Source organism: Aulonocara sp. 'chitande type north' Nkhata Bay, linkage group LG18 (genome assembly GCF_057382095.1).
Source record: "Aulonocara sp. 'chitande type north' Nkhata Bay isolate Kocher_YH1m ecotype deep benthic linkage group LG18, A_spYH_male_GT1.1, whole genome shotgun sequence".
Lineage (NCBI taxonomy): Eukaryota > Metazoa > Chordata > Actinopteri > Cichliformes > Cichlidae > Aulonocara > Aulonocara sp. 'chitande type north' Nkhata Bay.
Genome location: NC_141361.1, coordinates 2,205,792 through 2,217,295, shown reverse-complemented (window position 1 = coordinate 2,217,295; position 11,504 = coordinate 2,205,792). Strand labels below are relative to the sequence as shown.

The window sequence follows — 11,504 nt, the reverse complement described above, 5'->3', positions numbered from 1 at the left end:
TGTTTTTACGCCTAGCGCGGCCCTCCATATCGGACACCTTTTCCTGAAGCGCCCGTTGATTTTCCAACAGCTGCACAAGTGTATCCCTAACACCAATGTCCCAGCGTTCCGAGTCAGCCATGTTGTCCTCGACGTGCTTTAGCCGACCAGTCATCTCCTCCACCTGATCCGCCATCTCGTGTAATCTTTGATTCAATTCCTTAGAGAGTTCGGCCATTTGCTTCTTTATATCCTCCCGAAATTCCGTACCGAATGCTTTGAAGTCACTTTTCAATTCGGTTCGCAATGTAGCCATTTCGGCCACCAGTACGCTACTCACAGCATCCCGAAGCCAACCCAGACCTTCACCTCGGTCGCCATCTTGTCCCGATGCGAGGCTTGCCTCACTAGCCGCGGCGTCCTTCTCCATTTCACAGTCAAGAATGTTTCGTAGCCCGTATCCTCCCTTTTTAGATTTATCCCCACTCATTCTTGCGTCGAAAAATGGCAATGTAGCCCTAATACAGCTCTCGAGTCCGGGGAAACACACGGTTGGTGCCAGAGGTCACTCTCTATGCGGCCATGCGGTGCTACGAGCCACCGGAAGTCCCCTCAGACAGTGTTCTTATTTATAAGTGTTTATGTCTTTTAAAAAAATATATATATAAGAAAGATTATATTTTGCTTACAAAGAGCCAAAGTACAAAAGGTGGCTCAAGACGTTTGCACAGTTCTGTATGTAATATGTTAGCTTTTCTTTAGTTGAGATGTGGTGTATCTTCATTGTTTAATCAGTTGTTTTGTGGAAACCGGTTTTCTTTTCTTCCCAGGAAAATAGAAACAAACAGAACCAACCAGATAAAAGCCAGTTTCAGTTTCAACAGGACTGACGCAACAAAAAGAAACCACCCAGAGTCCACATCAGTATATAAGTAGATTGTAATCAGTCTGTCAGCGTTCCCAGGAGAAGTCACCCAGCTCAGATAAAGTACTCTGTCGAAACTTCACTGATTAAACTCTTTGTTCTGAGGAGGAGTGGGACTCATCGTTGCTGTAAGTCTCTTTGATACCTCATATTTCATTTGTCCTTTGATGTATTTTATGGTTAAATGGGGAGCAAAAACACGACGACAGACAGAATGCTTGGCACTATATCATCACTGCTGCTTACTAAGATCTCAGCAACTAGACTGGTGGCAATAGTTTTCCAGAAGATTGACAGAAAATGCATTATTTAGTAATTGAAGCATGCCTTAATGGTCAAATGCGATACCAGAGAAGCCAAAGAAAAACCAAACTACAATTTAGTTTTTTTCTTTTTTCTTTTTTTTGTTGTTGCCTGTCCCATTTGGATCTTTAGCCATCAGAATTGTTGTCTGAAGGCCAAGAAAGATGCCAAGTGGATTTACTTTACCAATTGGATCATCATGGCCTTGCCATATTGGTCCATTTGATTGACCTATATTATAATTATGTATTTATTTGATTTGATTTTTCGGTTGTTACAGATGGGACAGACATGGCTGGGGGATAGGGCAGGGAGAAAGAATGAAAGAAAGAGAGGGAGAGAAAGAAAAATAGAGAGGAGAAGAGATGGTGAGAAAGGGGGGAAGAAAAACAAAGAAAAACAAACAAAACACCTGGATCACCTGTGTGGGGATAAGAAAAAACAGATGGGAAAACAAAAAGAGCAACATAATAAATACAACACCATCACAATATACTAGCTAACAGTAGAAAATATTACGTTATTGTGTAGTAAGCAAGATCGACAGCGCACAATGTGCTTTGAGGTAGCAGCCAAGAAAGGTGTGGCTTGTGTCTGTGAAAACCCGTGGGTACACCTGTGTGCATACCTGTGTGGATCAGCACGCTGGTATTCAAAAGGTTTCTCCATGTAATGATCTGCTAGGGAGTGTGGGGAGCCATAGCCCCGTCCCCCAGGGCATGAAGCAGGTATGGAGGAGATCCAGGCCCCAGACATCCAGAGGCCCCCATTTTAGTTTATTAATTCAGTCATTCATTTTAGCTAATCTAATAATAGTGGTTGAAAAATCACGTTACAGCAAAGAATTTATTGCTCTTTATGCAGATTTGTAGTAAAATAGTTGTTTTTAATGAACATTTGATTACATTATTCAATTTTATTTCTGTTGTTTTGCTGTTGTTATATTTAATTACCATAATTTCCAAAGTGCTGTTTGGGATTAACAAGTTAATGAGTGATATGTGACCTGCTGATGGACCTGGTTCATCCAACTGCTACAACTAAAAATGATCTCTGATGTGTTCATAGAGAAAATATGGTGAAGCAGGAGCTGCTCGAAATGTTGCAGGATTTGGGACAGGAGGATCTGAAAACCTTCCAGTGGCACCTTCAAGATCATGAGTTCCTGGGTGGATTTCAAGAAATCAAAAAGATCAAGCTAGAGAAGGCAGACACAAGGGAAACAGTGGATGTGATGATCAACACATATACTAGTAAACATGCAGTAGATGTGGCAAAGCTGATTTTACAGAAAATGCACCTAAACGAAGGTGAGTCAGAGGAGGAAAAATGTATCATACCTAGTGCGGCAAAAGTGTCAAATCTCTTTTACAATATGTGTTTACAAATTTTTCTGCTTTTATCTCTGTATATTATGTGTTTTTCACACAGTGCACACAGTATATATGGAGTGGACAATAATACTTTTGAAAAACTCATTACTAGCTTATGATCCTTTTTGCAGAGCTGACGAAGCTGTCCAAAAACATGGAATTGTCCAGGTATGAAGAGAATTCTTGTTAGAATAAGTAAGACTGCAAATTTTTTTTCTTTCCTTATCTCAGCCTCTTTAAGTCTTGGAGGATATGAGTATTATAAGAATAATCACACATGCAACTCTTACATGTGTAAGAGGTCATCATCAGGAATAGCAGTAACCACCTGTTGTTAGTAATCATCCGTCAAGTTTGGAAAGGCCTATTAAAAGAGATCCTAAGGACATTTTCTGCGACTTGCTTTTTACATTTTAAACCATTTTCATTGTGTTGAATGGAATATAGCCACATTTGCCAAATGACATTCATTTTTTAAATTTTAGAATTGTAGTCTCACTTCCTTAAATTGGCCTAAAATGGCTAAGCATCACAAAACCTTACACAATTGTTCCCAGAGCAAAAAACTACCCCATCGAAAACTATTAAAAATGCCATTTTTCATTCCACATTTATCTTAATATAAACTAATATATTATGTAATAATATATTAGCATGCTTGCATGCACATCTAAAAATGAAATTGATCTGTTTCTTGACAACGTAACTCTTCCAAAATTACTAGACAGTCAAGCAATGGAACTGGATTCGCCACTGACGCCAAGTGAACTCCAGGAAGCCCTGATAAGTATGCCCAATAATAAGGCTCCAGGTCCAGACGGCTTCCCTGCAGAATTCTACAAAGAATTCTGGACAATTTTGGCACCAGTATTCCACAGCATGTTGCAGGAAATCGAGGAAAAGGGCAGACTACCACCAAATATGAATTCTGCCAACATTAGTCTCCTGCTAAAACCAGGCAAAGACCCTTTATTTCCCTCAAGCTATCGTCCAATTTCTCTTTTAAATGTAGACCTTAAAATAATCTGCAAAGCTCTCTCAAAGAGATTAGAGAAAATGACCCCCCTCTTAATTCATCCTGACCAAACTGGTTTCATAAAAGGTCGGCACTCCTCAACAAACACTCGTAGATTACTTAATTTAATAGACTACTCATACGATAAAAACATCGAAACCATAATATTATCTCTAGATGCAGAAAAAGCATTTGACAGAGTTAATTGGAAATTTTTATTCGCAACTTTACATAAATTTGGTTTTGGAAACTCTTTCATAAACTGGATAAGAATATTATACAATTCCCCAACGGCTCGTATCAGAACAAATGACCAGACATCCTCCAGCTTCTGTCTCCTGAGGGGCACCAGACAGGGATGCCCACTCTCCCCTTCACTTTTTGCAATTTTTATCGAACCTCTAGCAGCAGCATTTAGACAGGCTACAACAATTAAGGGCATAAAATGTAAGAACATAGAACATAAAATCAGTCTCTATGCGGATGATGTGTTGCTTTTTCTGCAAAACACACAAACCAACCTCTCTGAGGTAATTACTTTAATAAACTGGTTTTCAAGAGTTTCAGATTATTCAATTAACTGGCCAAAATCTACAGTTCTCCCCATTAACTGCTCCTTCCATAATTCTTCCTCTGCCCCACTGCAATCCGGAAATATTAAATATTTAGGTATTAATGTCTCTCCTAAGCTTTCAGACTTAACTAAATTAAACCACATCCCACTTCTAAAGAAAGTAGAAGGCGATCTGACTAGATGGAAATCTTTACCCATATCACTCATGGGAAGGGTCGCCACTATAAAAATGATGATCTTGCCAAAAATAAATTACTTATTTTTGATGATCCCTAACAAACCATCACAAGATTGGTTCAGATCTCTGGATTCATATATTTCCAAATTCCTTTGGAAAGATAAACCCCCGCGTATTAGCTTAAAAACGCTACAAAGAACCAAGGATAGAGGAGGATTAGATCTGCCTAATTTTCACCAATACTTCTTAGCCAACAGGCTTCAGTTCATCTCAGAATGGTTAAAACATACCTTCTTAGTTGAGCCCTGGCTAGATGTTGAACAGGCACTATGCAAGGATCTAGAGATTTCAGACCTACCATTTATTAGCTCAAACATCAAAAGACATGAATGCTTTAAAAGTATCAACATCAGCTTTTCTCTAACAGCATGGTGGGAGTTTCTAAAAATAACGGAGTCTTCATTAATCCCATGCAAACGTACACCTATCTGGAATAACCGTGACATATTACAAAACAATAATATGATTAATTTCCCAGAATGGAGTTGTAAAGGAATTAAATACTTAGAACATATATTAGAGGGAACAGAATTTATTCCATTTGACAGACTAGTTGAACAATATGGGATCAACAAGACAAGATTTTTAGAATATCAACAAATTAAATCCATAGTAAAAAAGAAATTTAACCTCAGTCAAGTTGAATTACAAACACCACTAAGTGCGGCACATTTTCTTACTCTTAAATCCCCCAAATTATTATCTAAAATATACAGAACACTTTCTAAATTAGATGAATCAATATCCCTTCCTACTGCAAAGTGGGAAGCAGATTTATCAGTCAACCTAGACCAAAACTTCTGGTCTCAGATTTGCTTAAAAACCTTTAAATTAATTAAAAATCCCAGTCTGCAATTAATACAATACAAAATACTACATAGAGTGCACTATACAGGTCATCGGATGTTCAAGATGGGCTTTACATCTTCCAACAACTGCTCACACTGTCAAGGCAATACACCAGACAATTACATCCACGCTCTTTGGTTCTGTCCACCAGTGCAAAAGTTTTGGCGCGAGATATGTGAAGACTTATCAAAGTGTCTGAAATGTAACATTCCAACTTCCCCCTTAGTGTGTCTACTGGGCAGCTTAGATAATGTCACTTCAGAAAAGAATATAGCCCATATGATCTTCACTGCCCTATGCATAGCCAAGAAAACAGTCCTCATGGACTGGAAAAATAAAAATAATCTTAATTCTAACCAATATAGAAATTATCTATTAGATTACATTAGTCTTGACACAGCCTCTGCCACCACATTAGATCAATTGCTCTGGGCCCCTTTTATCAGCTCCATCACCTAGTGGGGGTGGGGGGTCATAGTTTGGTCCCGCCTTCACTGTTGTGATTGGTGAGGGGGTAGGGACAGGCTTAGGGCGTCGGGGGGTTCCCCGGAGGCATCTTCCTTGGGGGGCTCAACCCGGGGTAGCGGTCACGTCCGGTTGGGGGCTCTGTTGGCTCTCAGGTGACTGTTTCCTCGCGGCTGCGTGCAGCGGGGCTGGGGGAGGGTCTGTGCTGACGGACGTGGGTTACTGACCTGGCAACCTGGCTGCCCCTGGGTGGGTCCGGGATGGGCGTGAGGTTCTGGGGGCGCTCCGTCTCTGGGCTGGGGCCCGGGCCGGGCCTCGGGGGCTTGGGTCCTGGTTGGTGTGTTGCCGGGGTTGTGGGCGGGTGGGTGCATGGGGGCCCGGCCCTGGAGCAGGGTGCCGCCGGTGCGTCGAGCCGCCTGGGGGGCTCTTCAACTGGTGGGGGGGATGGTCACATCTTGCAGGAGCTTTCTTCTCTTCAGGAACTCTCTGCAGGAGGGGGAGATACAGGAGAGGTGGAGGAAGATCTCAGCCTGGGCGTTTACCGTCTTATGTAGTCTGGAAGATGAGTGGATGGTGGGGTGGGTGCAGTTTTCTCTGTGGTGGGGTTGGGTGGACTGTCCAGGGCTCTGTGGAGCCGGGGGGCGCTACTGCACTGGGCCCCGGTCTGATGGGCCTGGGCCCCCTTTCCCTGGCGGGTCGCGAAGGGTGGGAGTGCCTACTGGGGTCAGCGGGGGAGCTGGCCCCAGGGAGGGGTTACCTGCCCCTCCCTTCCTTCCCTCCCCATCTCCAGCTGCCTCCCTCTTCCCGCTCCTCCACAACCACCCACACATGCAGGGCCTTGGAGTAGGGGTATGTCACCAGGGTGCAGAGGAGGCTACCCCCCCCCCCCCCCTCTGTCCCCTTCTGGCTGCCTCTGCCTCAATTTTATCCCACAACTTAGACATTCACATTATTCACACTCTCATTACACATACATATAGGATCTTGGGGGTGGGCACAATCACGGAGTCCAAATTACCATCAGGGTGTATACCTCACCCCTGACGTCGTTGCCCACCTCTCAATTTTAAATACACTTAGTCACTGAGGGCTAGCAGGAGGAACTATGCGCTTACCTGCTGCTCCTTGGCAGGTAGTTCCATGCCCTCCTGGGTTTTAATTGCACCTTAGAACACATATGCATCAACACTACAATGAGCGGGTGGAGGGAGGTTTGGAGTCTTCTCCCACCCCCATTCTCTGCGGCCTGCTGGAGCGGGAGGGCTAGTAGGAGGAGATGGCCGTCCGACTGCGGTCTGGGGTGTGGGGCCTCCCTGCTGCTGCGGAGTCGGGGTGGTCTGCCTCTCCCCACCGCAGGGAAAAGGGTAACACCACCTGGGTCTGGGTGCAGTTCCCCCCTCCAGGGGCAAGGGTACCTAGACCCGGTTTGTAGAGTACGCTTGGGGAGTGTGATTGTGTGTACAGCGTCTCTTTATGTCTGTCTCCACGTTGGTTGAGTGTGGAGTGAGTGCATATGAGAGCATGAGGGTGGGAATGGATGTTTGTGTTTGTGTGTGCCTGTATGTCTGTGTCTATATGTCAGGTTGGGTATCAGACGCCACCTCTCTGGGGACACCTCAGGCCCTCCAAGGTTTGGAGGCCTATCTCCACCCACCACCACTTCCCCTGCCGGTGGCGGACTCCCTCAGGTGTCGGTGTGTTGGTGGTTCTTTGTGTCTGGGGGTGGGCGTCCGGGTACACACCGGCTCACTCCTTGGCGGCCGCTTGTCGGGGCCTGGGGCCTGGGGCTCGCTCGGGCCCCTTTGGAGGTGGGGTGCCCCCGGCCTCTCGGCCTGGGGCTCGGTCACTCAGGCACAGCTGGGGGCCGGCGGAGCTCACGGGCGCGTCACTGCAACTCCCCCTGACTTCTGCTCCGCGGCTGCTGGGCGAGCCCTCATCTGGGACTCTCCTCAGCTCTTACTGGAACAGTGGCGCGGCTGCCCCTCTGTTGGTCTTCCATGGTCTCTTGTGTTCTGGGGGCCTCTGGATGTCTGGAGTTTTGATCTCCTCCATACCCGCTTCACACCCTGGAGGACGGGGCTGTGGCCCCCCCACACTCCCTAGCAGATCATTACATGGAGAAACCTTTGGAATGCAAGCATGCTGATCCACACAGGTATGCACACATGGGTATTCACAGACGTGGACTAAAGCTTTCTTGGCTGCTGCCTCAAAGCACACTGTGCGCTGTCTATCTTGCGTGCTGCACAATATCGTTTATTATTTAGTAACTATTGATATCTATGACTAGCTAGTTTATTGTGATGGTGCTTTGTTTTCTCTATTATTATGTTGCTCTTTGTTGTTTGCTGTCTCCTCTGTTTGTTTTTTTTGTTTGTTTGTTTTTGTTTTTTTTCCATACAGGTGACCCAGGAGTTGTTTTTTTTTCTTTTCTTTTTTTCTCTCTCTTCCCCCCCCCTTCTCACCGTCTCTTCTCCCCTTTGGTTTTCTTTCTTTCTCTCCCCTCTTTCTCTCATTCATTCCCCCTGTCCTATTTATTAAAAAAAAAAAAAAATGACAAAGGATGAACTGAAGCTCTGCCATCACGTAATGTCGCATACTGCTGTTTCTGATGTCATTTAGAAGAAAAAAAAAAAAAAAAAAAAAAAAAAAACTAATATATTATGTTGAGATTTCATTTTGGACTACTAGCTATCAAATGGTAATTTTTATATTTCTTTTAGCTGTCAGGATGCATTATGTGTCCAGCAGGTGGCGCTACTTTCCCTCATTCAAAGCAGGCAGCAAAATTTCACATGTTTTCTACAATGGTGTCTTTCTACTGAAATCACAAGTATGAGTCACTATTAATGTTGAATAATGGCATGTGTGTTAAAAAACCAAAGGTGTGTGTGCCAGAAAAAAAGTGAAAAACATCATATACCATTATAAGCTACGATTATTAAATTTACTGTGCCCCTGCAAAAAATGTCACGGCGAGTGAAAAGAGCCGTGTAGAAAAGGAAAAGGAGGATCCAAACGCAGGCAGTCGTGAAGGTGTAAAGGTGATTTATTGAACACAAAAAGAGAGGCAAACGGCAAAACAGAGAACTAAACTATACTGGGACAACTAAACTACTGAGCACAAACACGAACCTGAACATAAAGGAAGGAAGACGATGGTACATGATGATGGCAGGGAACACACGGATGAAACATGGTGGACACGCAGACGGACCAGCAACTACAATGACAGAGGACACGACTTAAATACACACAGAGAAACACAAGGGAATTACACACAGGTGGTGGACATAGCTGCGAATAATCAACAAGACGAGACAGAGGTAAAACTGAACACACTCACATGAGACCCAGACCTTCACAATAAAACAGGAAATGAGAACACTACACCAAGACGCAGACCTGACACTGAGAGACAGACAGAATGACACATGGAACCTGAACTAAACTAAATGTGAGATACAACCGAGAACAAATCCTTAAACATGAATAAACAGAAACATAGAATTCTAATAATCAAAACTCAAAATACTGGTTCGAAACTGACCCAGAACCGTGACAAAAAAAATAAATAATGATGGATCAAAATCAATGTTGTTGCCTTTCTTTTACCCAATCTATTCTTTTAATAATAATAGCAATAATCAAATAATGCTTGAAAAGTAATTTATGGAAATTAAGTTTTTTCTTTTTCAGTTAAAAAAAAAAAAAAACAGTGCAGCTATGTAAACATAGCCTATAAAGGGTTAACCCCCCCCCCCCCCCCCCCTCCCAAATATAATTAATGCTTAATATGAATATTTTAGGGAGAAGTACTTTTAAAAGACCGACTCATTTCTAGCGAAAAAAAAAAATGAATACATGACATTTTAATAGCACTTTTTGGCTAGATGGCAGTTTTTGTCAATAGGAACAATTGCGTCAGGATATTTAAGGATCTCCTTAGAGTGTCAAGGAAATAGTTTTACAAAAATATTTACCATATTACAAAATGTTTACCACTTTTCACCATTTAACCAGAAGATCAGGTGCCTAGCTTAGTGTGTATTTATTAAAATAATGATTTTGATAAGACTGCTTGTATATTGGTCTATAACACTATAAGAATAATGTGACGTCCATGTTAACATGCTGAAAGAGACTGTGCTGGTCTTACTTTTCTTTAGGATAACCCCTTGCCCTCCTCAAATCAGGAAGACCCCTTCACCTCCTCCTTTCAGGAAGGACTTTCTTGGAGACCAAAAGTTGAGATCAGAACTGATGAAGTGTAAGTGTGTTTTAATATGATTGATAAAAACAAAGAAACCACGATATCAAAAAATATTTAACCATGTTCAAACTGTCACATTACTCATTCACATCTCTGATGACAGGAATTGTATATTGTCAATCAGTATACAGATAACTGTTATTGTATTGTTTTTGTTCTTTCCAACAGATTCGTGTCAACTCAAAGTCAACACAAACACATTAAGCAGTGTACTCAAGCTGTCTGACAACAACAGGAAGGTGACAAATGTAGAGAAGGATCAGAAATATCCTGATCATACTGACAGATTTGATGGTTGGGCTCAGCTGCTGTGCAGAAATAATCTGTGTGATCGCCAATATTGGGAGGTTGAGTGGAGAGGAAATGTTATTTTATCAGTGAGTTACAGTAGCATTAGACGGAAAGAAGACAGTAATGCCAGTGTGTTTGGAATGAATGATAAGTCCTGGAGTCTAGAGTGCTCTGATACTGGCTACACTGTGTGCCACAAAGAGAGAGCCACACCTGTTTCCACATCCTCTGTATCTAACAGAGTAGCAGTGTATGTGGACTATCCTACTGGCACTCTGTCCTTCTACAGAGTCTCCTCTGGCAGTCTTATCGAGCTCTACACTTTCAACACCACATTCACTGAACCTCTTTATCCTGGATTTGGAATCTGGGCTGGTTCTTCAGTGTTTCTGTGCTGAGTTTAGTCTAAAGCAGGGGTATGCAACCTTTTTGATGACGAGTGCCATCTAAACTTTCCTCAGAAGTCAATGTGCCATATAATTGCATTAGCAATAAATTTAATAACGCTCTATATTAACATTTGCTGCACTGAGCTGAGAGCTCCTGAAGCATTTGAAGTGTCGGAATGTGGAAATTTCAACATCGCTTGAAAAAACTGACAGCTAGCAACGTCCCTCTCACCAGTAGACGAAGTGATTTTTAGCCAATTACAAGTTGAATCTGGTAGTTGAGGTTGTTAGCTAAGATACCATCATTAAGAAGCAGTACAACTAATGTGTCTATGCAAGCTAATTTGCGATGTTAATCTCAGATTAATTCACTGCGTGTCGTGCCCAGGGCTGGACTGGAACAAAATATCAGCCCGGGCATTTTGACTAGAGACCAGCCCCCCAGGTATTACAGGAAAAGCCATAAAGCCTTTGAATGAAAACAAACGCTGTTGTGACAGTGATGTACAGTCTTGTTGGTATATGTATGATTTCTATACATTTTATATCAGATAAAAACTTTGTTTGCAAGATTCAGATAATTATTTAATAACAGCCAGACATTTTAAATGAGAATAAGAAAGAAAAGTATTTCTTTGTGCCCCCCTTTCCCTGTTAATGCCCTACCTGGCCCCCTGGCAAAACTTTGCTAGACCCACCCCTGCACAGTTACCAGCTGTCAGCTACTTAGAAAAGGATCCTGCTGTTATTTGTCTCTCAGAAACAGTTCAAAACTTCCCTTCAACTCATTCATGTCACCTAAAAGGTAAACCTGTTTCTCCATCACCTGT

General features: G+C 42.8%; 1 protein-coding gene across 1 annotated transcript; it reads left to right on the top strand.

Annotated features, from left to right (window-relative positions):
* Positions 1 to 903: 903 nt before the first annotated feature.
* On the top strand, positions 904 to 11,124 carry LOC147307603 (stonustoxin subunit alpha-like). The gene is made up of 5 exons (XM_086271904.1): positions 904 to 1,032; positions 2,276 to 2,517; positions 2,712 to 2,748; positions 9,891 to 9,991; positions 10,163 to 11,124. Exons 2-5 carry the CDS (start codon positions 2,283 to 2,285, stop codon positions 10,681 to 10,683), a joined length of 894 nt encoding a protein of 297 aa, XP_086128030.1. The 5' UTR covers positions 904 to 1,032; positions 2,276 to 2,282; the 3' UTR covers positions 10,684 to 11,124.
* The last annotated feature ends 380 nt before the right edge of the window (positions 11,125 to 11,504 follow it).